The sequence below is a fragment of the Ahaetulla prasina genome, chromosome 2 (assembly GCF_028640845.1).
Source record: "Ahaetulla prasina isolate Xishuangbanna chromosome 2, ASM2864084v1, whole genome shotgun sequence".
In the NCBI taxonomy this organism is placed as follows: Eukaryota; Metazoa; Chordata; class Lepidosauria; order Squamata; family Colubridae; genus Ahaetulla; species Ahaetulla prasina.
In genome coordinates this window covers 229239422-229255991 of record NC_080540.1, presented here as the reverse complement: position 1 = coordinate 229255991, position 16570 = coordinate 229239422, and the positions used below count along the sequence as shown (strand labels likewise).

Here is a 16570-nt window from a genome sequence, read left to right as displayed (position 1 = left end):
AAAAAAGTTAGAGTGAGTCCTAACTATTCACTCTTTGTTAAGAGTGAATCTTAACAAAGCAGAATGCAAATCAGGAGAAACTTGCTATTGAAGCAGTAGACTTTGAAGAGAAAGCACTACACGGATATTTGTAAAAAAAATTACCCTATTTATCCTATCTTCTTATTATTTACTATAGGGACATAGAGCTCTGGGTAGAGATGTGGTCCCTTGTCCAAATCTGAAGTTATATATGTGGGCCTTGGATGTGCACATAAATGTGCACATCCAAGGCCCACACATTCCAAGTTTGACAAACCTAAACTCTCTTGTGTTCATTGCTTTCCATCCTTACCTTAAGTTCAGTCTTCTTTCTAGTGTGTTGTAGTGTTCCTTATGCAGTGAAACATGTTCTTCAGTTTCGAAAGCCATCTTGAATACTTTAAAACTGGCACATGCCAATCTTATTAAACATGATTATCTATGTAAATGTTTTCAAATGAAATTCTGAAGCTATAGCATGTTATATAGCAGATGAATTAATAAGCAAATCATTATAGATGGGATATTTAACTGCAAAAATTCCTCCCCTTAACACGAAGTCCAGTTAAAATCAATGATTTATTTCAGAAATAAGACTGTTGGTGGGCAAACTATATTTTCCTATACAAACTGAAAATGAGCATCCAGATATATTACTGCTTGAGTTATGAGAGATGAAGAAAAAAAAATTGAATATCGGTAAATTTTAGGGTGTTTTTCTTTTTCTTTTTGCCAGATTATATTTTAATAATATAAAACAAAACGTAAAAGGAATAAAGAAAGATTTCCAATAGAATACAATATCTAGAGTTGTCTGTTCTCTAACTTCTTGTTCTCTTTTTCAGAATATTTCCTCCAATGTCCTAGAAGAGTCTGCTGTTTCAGATGATATTCTGTCTCCAGATGAAGATGGAGTTTGCTCAGGAAGATATTTCTCAGAGCACGGGTTGGTGGGACTGCTGGAAAATGCTGCTGAGCTTTTTAACACTGTGAGAAGCAGTATACCGTCTTTTATTTATTTAATTTATTTATATATGTCTTAAATTGGATTTACAGGCTGCTGCAACTCTAGGTGGCTTACATCTCTAAAAGTAGGATCAATAAAATGAAAGTAAAAGACGTGCACATCCCGAACATCCAATGCATCAAAAGAAAACTAACTGAGGCTTGACAGCCATCTTAACGCCAGGCCTGAGAGCCAAGCCAGTTTTTCAAAGGCTTGTAGAACAGTTGTGGAGAGGGAGCCATATGCATTTCCAGGGGGAGTCTATGTTAGAGCAATGATACTGCAACAGAGAAGAAATACTTCCTAATAAATGGCATTGTTTAATTTAAAATACGTCCTGCTTATTTGCATTGCTTGATTAAAAACATAAATGGCTTAAAACCTAAAGTGGGTGGGTACATGAAGGCGCTGTTGCATTCATGGTATAAAGAAAGGCTTTGATTGGCTTCTTTGTTTAAAGAAGTGAGCATGAAGCTCTGTAAATTTAAGTATATTTCTTGCTTTGTTTAGTCCAGGCAACCTTGGCAACTTTAAGACTTGTGTACTTCGACTGTCGAGATTCCTCAGCCAGCATAGCTGGCTGGGAAATTCTGGGAATCGAAGTCCACAGGTTTTTAGTCACTTGTGAGGATAGTTTCATTTCAATACCACTTTGTAGTGAAGTAAGATAGTCACCATTCATATTCCATGGCATATCGTTTTAGTTCAAACTATAGCAAATCCAATATCAAAAAGATTTTGTCTGAATTGAGAACAGCCTTAATGAGACTTTACACATTAGCACTGGTCTGATTTATATAGTGCATTAAGCAGTGGTGCACTTTGCTTGGCTTTGTTTGGCACAGTGTGAAAACGCAAGGTTTGTGAGCATGTGAGCCTTGTCACTGTGGCTTCACTGGGGAAAATAGTGCACAACAGAGCAAACATTTCTTAGTCAGGCATGATGCTCTAAATGTGGTAATTTCTGATGAATGACTGAAAGTCTTTAAAAAAAACGTTTCTTCTCTCCACAAGGGAGGATTGTATGAAACTGTCAATGAGGTCTACAAGATTGTCATCCCCATTTTGGAAACAAATCGAGACTTTAGGAAGCTTTCTTCTGTTCACAGTAAACTCCAAAAGGCTTTTGAGAGCATAATAAATAAGGTACTTTTTCTGTTGTTGGGCTACAGCATTTGTATATTGATTAGAAAGATAAGGGTATTTGCAATACAGGTAGTTCTTGACTTACAATCATTCATTTAGTGACCATTCAAAGTTCCAACAGCAGTAAAAAGGGTGACTGCTTTTCACACTTATGACCGTAGCAACATCCCCATGATCATGTGATCAAAATTTGGATGCTTGCCACCTGGCTCATATTTATGATGGTAGCTGTGTCACAGGGCCATGTGATCACCTTCTGTGACCTTCTGACAAGCAAAGTCAATGCAGAAGACGGATTCATTTAACAATTGTGTTACTCTCTTAACAAATACAGTGATTCACTTAACAATTGTGGCAAGCAAGGTCATAAAAAAGGGCAAAACTCACTTAACAGCTGTCTCATTTAGCAACAGAATATTTAGTCTCAGTTGCGGCCATAAGTTGAGGATTACCTGTACAACCCTTTTTACCCCTGTTTAAAATTTCACTTTAGTGAGGATGTGTTATTCAATAAATACCTGTCTGCTATGCTATTTCTATAATCATAGGATTCCACTCCAATGTTTTTTTCCCAAGTAGCTAAAAAGCTTTGTAAGGTTATAAATGCTGTGTAAATATTTACATTCAACTAAGAGACATACATTTTTTTGCAAACTAGGTAATTCTTTGAAAATTGCTCCAAAATTTTGGTTGATTGATTGAGATTCAGAGAGACACAGTTTTGATCAGGTAATGAAACAAGTAGCGAACTTTGATAGTGTTGTGAATGGGAGCAAAATAGCCAAATTCACATTCAATAAAATTCTAGGAAATGATTTTCACACAGAAAGTTTTCTAAATTTGTAACTTTAAAAGTTGTGGACTTTACCTCTCAGAATTCCTCAGCCAGCCATGGGGAATTCTGGGAGTTGAAGTCCACAAATCTTTAAATTGCCAAGTTTGGAGACCACTGATCTTGTCAGTTCTTCTAAGATACATTTAAAAGTAAAATACAACTGCTCTTTGGAAAACTGCTACAAAAAAGACAGGTTTATTTCTGTGATTTTGTAATCATCAATCAGGGTCAAAAGAGAATGTTTGGGACCTATTTCCGTGTTGGTTTTTATGGAGCCATCTTTGGAGATCTGGATGAACAGGAATTTGTTTATAAAGAACCTGCCATAACCAAACTTCCTGAGATATCTCACCGATTGGAGGTAGGTAGTTACACCTGCAATTTAAAAAAAATGTAGCAAAAGAGTATTCAGAAAGATAGTTTTATAAACTGAATGGAAATGGTAAAGGAATAATTTTGTTTATAGTCTCCTAAACTAATCTTACCCAATGCCCCCCCCCAATTGTAATGGGAAAGCAGCCCCTACAATGCCTTCTGGGGATTCTAGGATTTATAATTCATGCAGATCTGGATATTTTATTTCACTAAATATTATTTTGAACCCAGGAGCTAAGCTCAATTTAAACATTAAAGGATCTTTATAAATTGGAAAGCATTTAGTCTTACGGTTTCCATTGCTTTCTATTACCTCTAGTTACCATTTGTCATTTAAATAAGGAGTTGTCATATAAATAAGGGGAATTTATAGCAGTAGAAAAGCTCAGGATGCAATGAAAAAAAAATGGGGACATTAAAGAGATGATACAGTGGGATTTTTGTTTTTAATATGAAAAAAATTCCCTGTAAAGTTAGTGAGCCTTTCAAGGGAAACTGGATACATTACCTTTTTATATCAGATGGATTAGCCCTCACTCCTTTACCCCTTTACTTCTTTACCTTATGAGAATAAAGGAACAATTTCTACTGAAACAAAACCAACAAAACCTCATGGATTTTGTTCAGGGCTTCAGGATTTGAAAGGAAAGTTAGGAACATATAATTAATGAATGGCAGAAATGTATGTTTGAATTGTGAGAATGAGGATTGCTTTATATGAGAAAACCAAGCATTTTAACAAAATATTGCAGTGCTCTAGCCTTTAGGATTTACAAATTAGTTTGACAGAACCATTGTCCTCCCAAATGATTCTTTTGGTTGTGCCTGCTTGATTGTGATTCTGCAGTGGAATTCTGAGCTTTTGGGGGATTTGTAGCAGAAGAATGAGAGGACACTTGAATGATAGGAGGTGAGAAAAATGGTGTATTAAGAGCCCCAGTGACTGACAAGCAGATGGAGATGGAAAGTATGAAAAGAGAAAGTGGATGATTTAGATCTCTGTTAAGAAGGGAGTTCAATTTGTTAGAAAGTCCCTGGAAACTTATACTTGGACAATATGCAGCAATGGCAAAATTAACAGCCTAATTTCACAACAGAAGTTTAGCCAAATTCAAAGAATGGTTTCCCTATCTCTATATATCTGACAGCAAGGCAAAAATAAACACACTGTGGTTTTTAATGGGTCCTAAATGTTTATAAATACCACAAATGAGTCAAGGTATAAAGGGGGAAGTCAGAAACCACCTACATTGAGGAGTTTTATTTTTCCCTTTATTTTTCTTTTAATTTTGTTTTTGTTTTTCTCTTTTCTACTCTGCATAAACAGTAACACAATGGAGGTTTTAGTATTATTAAGCTTAAGATAGAAACATATAATACAATAATATAGTATACTTAGCTACCCTTAGCTTTGTATGTACAATTTTAGCAACTTTATTTTCATCAACAGTAACATTTTAGAAACCGCAGTTGATATTCATATGAACTTTTTCCCTTTCTCCTAAAAGTTCGAGTTAGCTAAATATCATGTTGTTAATTATCTCTAGTTTATATTGTATAAATACCATTCTACACAAATAATACAATGTATTACTTGCATCTTAAAATATAATTAAACAATATTAAAAATATAAAAGAACCATATGTTAGAAAGAACCACTAGTTTTAAAAATCTGCACAGCTACTTTTTCTAATTCTTTCCTTCTATAAAAAACATTTTCCTGTCATAAATAATTGACTTGTTTTGAGGCTGAATATATAACATAACATAACATCAGAGTTGGAAGGGACCTTGGAGGCCTTCTAGTCCAACCCCCTGCCCAGGCAGGAAACCCTACACCAAAGATAGTATATATCTTACATACTAACAATAGGATAGTATAAAGGCCAAAGCTAAGGCTTTTAAAGGAGAATCCTACTATCCTATTGTTAGAAAATCTATATATAGACCTATAGAGCAAACAGTGCACAGTCCACATGTGCTTTTCTGCTTAACTGGGACAGGAAACAGGAAAGTTTATTCAGAGAGAAGACATAGAGTAGAGTATACCATAGATACAACTGCAAACTTATAAACACTGCCATCTACTGGTTGAAAAATATCTCTCTCTACAGAATACTGCTGTAAATTGTACAAAATACATGAGCACCGTATTGCAACACCTGTCATACAATACATGATGACAAAATATAAGATGATAAGGAGCTTGAATTCATTGGATAGATTGGGTGACCTTTAGAAGCTGCAACCTGATACAAAGCATAAGAACAGTTTTGCTTTTTTCTTCTCTCTCCACAAATCAATGAAGAAGTGTTGCTCAAGGTGGGAAGAGATCTTGCTGTGATATTGGCAGCAGTTTTCATCCATATTATTGTGCTGAACTGATAATTGACTCACTAGGGTAGAATGAGGACTTTTCACTTGTGTAATTCCTTTGCTTGAGTTGAAACCTTTGATGAGATTTGTGAGCTGCTGGCTCAGGAGGCATAAAGGGTTGTTTTCCAAGGCAACGTGTTGCCAAACTCAATTGCTAAATGTCTGGAATGTGATGGGTGGGCATTTGGCCATAATCAGGAGCATCAGTGTTACATGCAGGTGTCTAATAATGCAATAAAATTTACTTGCTATTTCTGCTATTCTCTGGATGTACTGTATGTAGTCCACTGCACCAACTCTTTGGATGCATTTAATCTTTTGTCCTTTTAATGCTTTGAGTATGTTGGTTCTCACTAGAGCTTTTTTCGTCTTCTTTCAAACATATTATAAAATCACCTAAAAACTTAAATAATTAATCATAAATACTGTAAATACAAGATCACAAGGGGGTTAATATGTGCTGCATCCAATGAATGTTGCCAATCCCTAGCCTGATAAAAAAAACATGTTTGAGAGCTTTTCAGAAAGCCATAAGGATTGGGGCTAGCCTCACCTCAGGGGGATGAAAAGCAATAGCAATAGCACAGACTAGTATACTGTGCTATTCATAATGCTTTACAGCCCTCTCTAAACGGTTTGCAGAGTCATATTGCCCCCAAAAATCTGAGTCCTCATTTTACTGATCTCCAAAGGATGGAAAGTTGAGTCAATCTTGAGCCGGTGAGAATCAAACTGCCGAACTGCTGGCAATCAGCAGAAGTAGACTACAGTATTGCATTCTGACCATTGTGCCACCACAGGTCTCTGAAATTCCAAAGGAAAGATGCTACAGCAGAAAAGGTTCCTCTCCTAGATATCATCTTGCCTCTCCTACTAGATATGATGGGATGTGTTCATGTAATCAGAGAGCGGCGATCCCTCAAATAGTCTGGCCCCATGTTATGTAGGACTTTCAAGATCAAAAATAGCACCTTAAATTGCATTTCATCTTATCACTTACTTATTTTGTAAACTTGTGTGTGTATGTATTACCTATACTAATGATTTTGTTTCCTTCTCAGGGATTTTACGGCCAATGCTTTGGAGAAGATTGCATTGTTGTAATCAAAGACTCTATTCCTGTTGAAAAGAAGAAGTTAGATCCCAGAAAGGTATGGTAACACTACTTCTAACTTTACAGTTAAAATTTTTTTATTTAGCTGTTAAAAGCCCCTAAAGTCTGAACCTAAATTAAGACAACAAGTTTGTCCAAATGAAAAGGGAGCAGAGTCTGGGAAGGCACCAGCACAGTCTTGCAGGATCCAGATGCCTGTGGTGAACCTTCCGGAATTGTATGGCAGAGAAAGACTGGAGTTCAGTCTTCAAGATCCAGTCTTGCACAATGAGTGCTGGATTGCTAATGAATGTCAACTAAATAAGAATAAGATCCAGAACAAGTACAACAAATACCTTCTCTTTTCCATGTGTGACTCTTTTTAGCTTAAGCTTGATAATATTTAACCTACAAGGCCCTATTTGGTGCAGCAGTTAAAACATCACATTGGAAACCAGGAGACTGTGAGTTATACTCACACCTTGGGCATGAAGCCAAGTGAGTTATCTTGGGCCATCGTTTTCTCTCTCTCTCTCTCTCTGCCTAGGAAGCAGACAAGGGCAAACTGTTTCTGAAAAACCTTGCTAAAAAATAAGCAGGGACAACTCCAGGCAGTAATCAGGAGGCAATATTGAAGTGAAGACCCCAAATAATAATAATTACATCCTGTGACAATACCTTCAGCACCATCATACAACAACATTTGCCTGTCTCAGATCCTTGGGAAGGACTCCAAAGCTAGATAAAAATCTCAAATCCAGTCTAAATATCTAGCTGACTGTGTGATGAATCATAGTAATAATTAACACATAAGACTTACCCACTTTACCTTCTCTCCAGGCCTACATACAAATTACTTTTGTGGAACCATATTTCGATGACTATGAGATGAAAGACAGAGTAACCCCCTTTGAGAAAAACTTTGATCTTCGACGATTTATGTACACCACCCCTTTTACTCAGGATGGACGTCCACGAGGAGAGCTGAGTGAACAATATAAGAGGAAGACCATTTTGACCACAATGCATGCTTTTCCTTACATCAAAACTAGAATCAATGTAATTCAAAAGGAGGAGGTAATGCATGTATCTTAAGAAGGAGCAGTGAATCTGTAGCTTCAGGGCTGTATTAGGCTTTTCAGTCACCTTTTCCCTACTTTTGGAGTTATCTCTGATCGCAATTGCTGAAGATAGAATTTTCAGTCATTTTAAGACCAGGAAAAACTATTAAAACTATAAACTGTTTTAACTTCATGGTGTAGAAGCTACAATACCTAGACTGCAAAAAGGCAGTCTAGGATCCCTAAATGGCAAAAGAGGGAGACAGAAAATGCTGGGTCACTGTTGCCATTTACTAAGTAACCTTGATGTTTTGCAGACAAGATATTATAATCAAATCCTTAAAATGGTATTAGAGATAACACAAAGTAAATCTCTCAAATTCTTGGAGGAACCCAACTCCCCGGGGCTCCAGTGTATATGTGTGATATGATGACCTTCCCCATTCTGTAGCCCTATGCTTGTCTTCCAGACTTTTATTTTATTAATGTCTGCATTTTCTTTATGAATGGGCTATCTTTGATTTCAGTATGTGTTGATGCCAATTGAAGTAGCAATTGAAGACATGCAAAAGAAAACCCTTGAGCTAGCAGTTGCCACCAACCAAGTGCCTCCAGATGCCAAAATGCTTCAGATGGTCCTTCAAGGTTCTGTAGGAGCTACCGTTAACCAGGTACATAAGGATAAATAATAAAATGCCTACTTTGCAGAGTCCAATTTTTTTTTGTTCAGCCCTACTGGCACATTGGGAAAACAACGATGAAAATGTCATAACTATGTGTGCATATACCCATTCTGGAAATAAACAAGTTTTTCATTGTTGCTCACATCATCCAATGATTCCTGAGGCTCTACCAGCTGTATAATATATTGGCATTCACTTTCTGATCTAGGTTATCAGTTTTACAATTTTGCTACCATTAAGTAAGATTCCTGATGCTAATTTTCTTTTTATTTTGCCCCATTCTATTGCACCTGGGATTCCCTGAAAGTTCATTGCCCAATTTTTGTTCTTCTACTGGGTGTTACATTCTACTATTTCTATAGATAACAAAATGTACTTTCCTAATACAGTAAAATGTTATTTTAATAAGGGACCACTAGAGGTAGCCCAAGTGTTTCTGGCGGAGATTCCAGATGATCCAAAATTTTACCGACATCACAACAAGCTGAGATTATGCTTCAAAGAGTTTATAATGAGGTAAGTAAAGAGGACAGAGAAATGAGTTAATCTTGTAATTACCCTGAGTGGGTCTGTACTAGCAGACCTGGGTGTGAGAGGGCTTCATAGGGAGGGCTAATCATTCAATCCAATGAACCTCCTAGGCTTATTGTTATGGAGATGAAATGAAGAAATAATCTCATATTGGTGGCCTTAAACTTCTACAGAAAAGGTGGGAGGGCATACATCTAACAAGTAAAAAGTCACAGGATCTCCACTGCATTATAGAATAATAACTGATAAAGTGTATTTCTACATTTATAGAAGGAAAACTAATAATGAGATTGCCTCTGATTGTGACCTAAGAAGTAGGTTACTTCTTAATATTCATCTTTCTCTATCCTACTTTTTCAGAATGAGGTCACTAATATACATATCCTGGTCAAGGGTTTGATATTACTACACATGGCTTAAGTGTAACCCATCATCAAGTAATATTTTTTTCCATTATTTGGGCAACAGGTGTGGAGAAGCACTGGAAAAAAACAGGCACCTGATTACCCCTGAGCAAAAAGAATATCATAAGGAACTGAAAAAAAACTATGAGAAATTGGAGAACAGCCTCAGACCAATGATTAGGAGGAAAATCCCAGAGCTATATAAACCTCTTGTGAAATTTAACAGTATTTCAAGGTATTAAAACAATGCTGTATTTCAGATGCTGACTGCATAAAAAATGTGTTACACAAGAATGAGGAGCATCCAGTCAGGATCAAGTCATTGGAATTGTTATATAGTGTCTTAATAAAATTAGATTTGCACAATAAACTGAGATAATCCTTATAATGCAGAAAAGAAACTTTAACCTGTTCCTGATTTAAGTTACAATTCCTACACAGAGAATATGTCCTGTCTCCATCCAAGCCGAAATGTATCTTTGTGATACTGCCAATATAAGTTAACTATTTCTAAATTGGAAAGAAGTTGTGCTTTTAAAGATTTAAAAATGCAAAAACCCAAAACGTATTGGATGTTTTCTCCAAATTAATTTTTTGTGTTTCTATTTTTACATTTCTATAGAGGCAAAATCCTCTGATTTTGAGGATATAAATTTTATACTATAGCCATTTAAATGCTACATTATATGAACATAGTATTCAATATTTGAATATATCATGTTTTTTCTTCCAGTTGTTTCTATATAAGATGGTGCACTATATAAATATGTTACAGTAATATATAGCTATGTAATCAGTCATATAATAATAAAACAAGGAGCATATTGAATAATAAATACTTCTCAGAAATATATTAATTCTGCTTCAAGGGAATAACATATTTTTTCTCCCTCAACTGACACCACGGAAGAAAGACTTTATATGCAGTCTGAAAGTTCTTTGATTGTCTTTTTAAAATATCTCTCTTCACACATTTCCATTTTCACGTTTTAAAATTATTTTATAATTGTTATTCATTTCAGAGATTCTTTCAAGAATTCTAGTATAAGGAAGTATGAACTGCCCACGCAGAACTCGTAAGAAGAGTAGTCTCTGAAAACAAGCAATCCTTCGGCAACAGAATCAAATGAAGGAAAATACTGGCTGGTGTGCCATGTAGGAAGCTCTTCCCACAATTCCTGATGACCACATTTGTCAATATCATGACCAGAAATTGCTATATATGAGTCAAAATGGCCACTGGCTGCAAGAGGGCAGATTGCTGGGATTTTTCTCAATTTAATATTTGTACCGCCAAATAAAACATTCCTACATTTTCTCCAAAGATATAAAGGCCAGTTAACAGATGTTGCACTGTCTTCCCTCTTTGTATGTTTGAATATCTGTGAAGACTACTTTGTGGATTTTTGATCACAGCAGTCCTATGAAATTGACCAGAATTAATATAAAGAGCATTTAACTTAATTATGGATAACATTCAAATTATATAGACAGATTTTCCGGGGAGCTCAAATATCAACAGTAATAAGGTTTAATTAAACAAGATTTAGCTCAAGTAAAATCTGATTAAGTTTAATAGGTAAATTATGAATCTGTACAATTCCAATTTGTTTCATAATATCAACAATCTTAAATGCTTGATGGGTAGCAATGCAATGGGCCTGTTAAACAATTATGTCATAGAACCTGAGGTTTTATTTTATCAAAAGGATAAAAAAGCAAGTTTAAAAAACTTGGGGAAATAGGATTTGATAACAATAATAGCTACATTATTATATACATAACAGGTTTATGTACATAACAATGTGAACTCACAGTTATCAATTTTTTAGCTGGTGCTGGCCTTCATATACATTGAGTTACTATTATTATTAAAGTAGTAGATTTATTATAATTTTAGAAATATGAGGTGCTTCTTGATAATCGCATATTTCTGAATATTTGGTAAAAATATTTTTCTGTTACATACCTGTGTATATGTATATAGTATTGTCAAATGTCCAAGTCTTTGAGGGCAACTAAATATTTTGGCACTTTTATAGTTAAAGATCTAAAATTCAGTATATACATTTTTTAATGAAATAAAATATTATTTTAGTATGAAAAATCCTTGTCTGGTTTTTGATTCAAATACGGTGGCACTATACTATCCTCTTTAATCTTCCAAACTATATGTTTGAAAAAGAAGACAGTAGAAGAAGACTTTGACAAAGGTTGTCTGTTCTAAGCAACATATGTTCATTAGCAGTAAGAAGCTATATGTACATAGCAGTTCTTGATATTACTTTGCTGTATGTATGGACCTAACATTGGTGCTCTTGTTCGATGCAGGTAGCTCTTGACTTAAGACATTCATTTAGCAACTGTTTGAAGTTATAATAGTGCCGGAAAAGTCTATGACAATTCGCTGTGGCCAACTCATCATGGCCAACTTGCCACAGCCAACTCGCTGTGGGACAACTTGTTATGGCCAACTCATCATGAGACAACTCACTGTGGGACAAAAGTTACACTAATATCAAAGAAATGGTGGAATTGAATCATGAAAGAAATGATGAAAAAAGAGGGACAGAATGAAATGTGAATGACAAAAATTAAAATATTTTTTAATTTATTTTAAATAATGAAATTGAATAGTTGAAATTGTCATACAGCGAGTTGTCCTGTGGTGAGTTGGCCATTTCTGTGCTGGAAACAGTGACTTAAGTCCTTGGACTTATAATCATTGCAGCATCCTCACTGTCACATGTTCACAATTTGGGTGTTTGGCAACTAGCATGTATTTACAAAGGTTGCAGGGTCCTGTAGTCACATGATCACCATTTGTGTCCTTCCCAACCAGCTTCTGACAAGCAAAGTCCTTGGGAGAAACTGGAGCTGTTTAATTAATGCATGGTTCGCTAAAAAAGCACAGTAAAAAAGATTATAAAATTGGGCACGATCACATGACGACTCATTTAAGAACCACATCACTTAGCAACAAAAATTCTGGTCCCAATTATCGTAAGTTGAGGACTATCTGTATCACTTTACACTTGCATTTTTTTTCCCAGATCAGCTAAACGTGAGCATGGAATGGGTCTATATCTGAACAGCCCTTTAGGACAGTTGACAGGGTAATCAATCTGTTCCTGGTTTCCATGGCTTCATTAAACTCAGGATTCTATGCCGCCAATATGTAATTCTCTCTACTGTAGCATTATATCTCAGAATTGCTGATTGGGCATCAGTATTCAGCCAGCTTATTCTTCTGTTACAAATTGCTCTTTTTAACTTGAAAAGGCAGTAGCTGAATTGAACTAAAAAAAAAAAGAGCAAGTAGCCTTATTTACTACTATTCAAAATAATACATGAAAGGTCCACAGAAGCTTCTTTAAAGTGGCATTCTACATTAATCATGTTGTATCGTCAGTTGGGTAAAGCAAATAGTGAGATCATTTCCTAAAAACTAATAATTTAAGAGCCTTGGCAAGTATCAGCAAACTCCCCTTTTTTTTAAACACTCTCCCTTGAAGTATTTTGAAATATCTTCAAGAATACAAAGTCAACACTGAATGGAGAAAGGGACCTAACACATTCCATTTGTTCACTCCTGTGTTCTGCTTTGCCATTTGTTTGTTTTTTATAAATAGCTGTGAAAAGTCTCAAGGCAGAGAAAAAACAAAGTCAACCACTTACCTGTCTTAACTAGCCTGTGTTATATTAAAATACACATATAGCGTGATGAGCCAGTGGGACAGATTCTTTACATGACATCTGACACACTGGGAATCGGGTTGAAACTTTTTAAATTTTTAACTTCTATGTGCTGTTTTACATCATCGTATTTTATTTGTATGCTGCCCAGAGTTTTTCTGTGAGGGAGACGGGTGGTTTCCAAATTTGATAAATAAAAATAAATGTGTACATTCTTAAGTTGATAAAAAATATTAGCAATTGTTAGATTGTGCCCAGTGGTGAAATCCAATTTTTTTTCCTACCGGTTCTGTGGGTGTGGCTTGGTGGGCGTGGCATGGCTTGGTGGGCGTGACATGGCTTGGCGGGCATGGCAGGGGAAGGATACTGCAAAATCTCCATTCCTACCCCACTCCAGGGGAAGGATACTGCAACATCCCCATTCCCACCCCACTCTGGGACCAGCCAGAGGTGGTATTTGCCGGTTCTCCAAACTATTCAAAATTTCCACTACCGGTTCTCCGAACTGCTCAAAATTTCCGCTACTGGTTCTCCAGAACTTGTCAGAACCTGCTGGATTTCACCCTTGATCATGCCTTTATTAGCATTAAGTGAGACTTTACAGCCTACAAAGTCTTATATATAACTTTCGTTGAGCCTATTGTCTACAAACAGAAGCAGCTGGCTGACCTTATTTGAGTTCGGAAGATAAGCAGGGTTAAGTCGTTTAAGACATGGATGGGTGTCTGAACTGGCTAGGAGATTTTGTTTTGATGTATAAAAAGGCATTTTCTGGTTGCAGTTTCTATTTTCCCCTTGGTCCAATCCTAACTCTGATTGATTTTTATATTGGTAAATTTTTGCTTTTTGTAAAGTTAAAGTTTGTGCCAGTTAGTACAACCAGCAGGTGTCATTAGATAGGGGCGAGAACCACTTATTTATTTCAAAAAAATATTTCTTTCTGTTAATAAAAGTTACAGTTGAGTGGTGATGCTCAGGCTACCTCTTCTGTAATCCTAACACCATTACTAGTTCCTTAATAGAAAACATCTGGGAAAGGTGCAAATAGCAGATGTCAAAAGACAGGCTAAGGCAGGGTACCATCAAAAATGGGAAAGAAACATTCATTTAGCACAGGGGTCCCCAACTTGGCAACTTTAAACCTGGTGGACTTCAACTCCCAGAATTCCTCTGGCTTAAAGTTGCCAAGGTTGGAGACTCCTGATTTAGCAAATAGGAGATGAATTGGATCTCATAGGTGACAGATGTTTGGCACATAAATCTCCCACTAGAGTTGTAGGTGTTTTTACTAACTGAATAACTGAAATGTTGTGCCTTTCCAGTCCCTATTCTTGTTTTTAAAACGAAAAACTATTTTACCAAAGGTGGAGAACAATGGCAATAATAGCAACTTTATAACCTATGGACTTCAGCTCCCAGAATTCAATTCTCAGACTTCAACTCCCAGAATTCCCTAGCCCCTCTGCTGCCTCAAGAATTCTGGGAGTTGAAGTCTACAGGCCATAAAGTTGCCACAGTTGCCCACCCCTGGTATAGAATGATAGTACCAGTAGCAAAGCTGTAGATCTCACATACCATGTTCTCCTGGCCTTCCAGATTTGCAATTAAGTCTTATAGTTAGTGGGAAGATACATAGTTAGATTTTTGTCTTCTATTCAGTTGTGTCTGCTTTGAGATTTCCTGGATAACTCCTTGCAATTTTCTTGGCAAGGTTTTTCAGAAATTCTTTGCCGTTGCCTTCTTCCTGGGACTGTGATTGGCCTAGTTACCCAACTAGCTTTGTGCCTAGGGTGGGACTAAAACTCACAGTCTCCCGGTTACTACCCTGATGCTTAATCACTACACCCAGCTTACTCTCTCATTGTTATTTGCCACTTAGCTATGTGGAGTATTTTCATGGGGCATACTTTTCGAATCTATTCTTTTTCCCCTTGAGGACTATTGAGTAAAATAGGAATGGAAATGAGACAGAGTACAAGCCATTTCAAATTTGGCCCAACTCAAAGTTGCAAGATGAAATGGAGGACTGTGAAGAAGAATCAGATAGAGAGGAGGAAGCTATTTTGATACAACCCCAGACAGGCACACACCCCTCCTGGTTCAAGAATCTATCCTCTGGAATAAGATACCCTTTGAGATCTGTGTGGCTATCTGCCTAATGCCATACCAGAAGGCCTTGAAGACATGTTTAGTCTTGTCGGATAAGTTTTTGTAAATGTTCTGTTTTGAGTTTCATTTCAGTTATTTATAGTTTATTGTGTTCTTCTTTATTTCTGTTTGATAATGTGAGTCACCCAGAGTAATTTTGAGTCAAGCACTTAACATCTAACAACAGAAATAAACAAATAAGCTTATTGACTTATTTATAAGACTTATATTATATTTATATTTATATTATATTATATTTATAAGACTTATATTATAAGACTAATCTCATTGCATTCTTTGACAAAATGACAAAATTAGTGGACCAGAGGAATGCTGTCGATATAATTTACTTGGACTTCAGCAAAGCATTTGATAAAGTAGACCATAATCTACTACTACATAAAGTAGAAAAATGTGGGTTAGACAGCACCACCACCAGATGGATTCGCAACTGGCTGACCAACTGCACTCAACGTGTAGTCCTCAATGGAACTACATCCACATGGAGGAAAGTATGCAGTGGAGTACCAAAGGCTCTGTTTTAGGCCCAGTACTCTTCAACATCTTCATCAATGACTTGGACAAGGGGATATATGGGGAACTCATCAAATTTGCAGATGACACCAAGCTGGCAGGAATAGCCAACACTCCCGAAGATAGGCTCAAGTTACAGAAGGATCTTGACAGACTTGAACATTGGGCGCTATCTAACAAAATGAAATTCATCAGTGAAAAAAGTAAGGTTCTACATTTAGGCCAAAAAAACCAAAACGCACAGGTACCGTATATGTGGTACCTTGCTCAATAATAGTAACTGTGAGAGGGATCTTGAAGTCCTAGTGGACAACCATTTAGATATGAGCCAGCAGTGTGCAGCAGCTGCTAAAAAAGCCAACACAGTTCTGGGCTGCATAAACAGAAGGATAGAATCAAGATCACATGAAGTGTTAGTGCCACTTTATAATGCCTTGGTAAAGCCACACTTGGAATGCTGCATTCAGTTTTGGTCGCCACGATGTAAAAAAGATGCTGAGACTCTAGAAAGAGTGCAGAGAAGAGCAACAAAGATGATTAGGGGACCGGAGGCTAAAACATATGAAGAACGGTTGCAGGAACTCGGTTTGTCTAGTTTAATGAAAAGAAGGACTAGGGGAGACATGATAGCAGTGTTCCAATATCTCAGGGGTTGCCACA

General features: G+C 36.4%; 1 protein-coding gene across 2 annotated transcripts in view; it reads left to right on the top strand.

Annotated features, from left to right (window-relative positions):
- Nucleotides 1–11612, top strand: part of DOCK8 (dedicator of cytokinesis 8) — a 95223-nt gene extending 83611 nt beyond the window's left edge. For both annotated transcript variants that reach the window (XM_058173479.1, XM_058173478.1), the window contains 9 exons: nucleotides 867–1010; nucleotides 2042–2173; nucleotides 3235–3369; nucleotides 6822–6911; nucleotides 7694–7930; nucleotides 8442–8585; nucleotides 9007–9113; nucleotides 9597–9767; nucleotides 10555–11612. In XM_058173479.1, the coding sequence (XP_058029462.1) occupies nucleotides 867–1010; nucleotides 2042–2173; nucleotides 3235–3369; nucleotides 6822–6911; nucleotides 7694–7930; nucleotides 8442–8585; nucleotides 9007–9113; nucleotides 9597–9767; nucleotides 10555–10612 (1218 nt within the window). In that variant the 3' untranslated portion in view covers nucleotides 10613–11612. The remainder of the gene's footprint in view (nucleotides 1–866; nucleotides 1011–2041; nucleotides 2174–3234; nucleotides 3370–6821; nucleotides 6912–7693; nucleotides 7931–8441; nucleotides 8586–9006; nucleotides 9114–9596; nucleotides 9768–10554) is intronic.
- Nucleotides 11613–16570: the final 4958 nt, after the last annotated feature.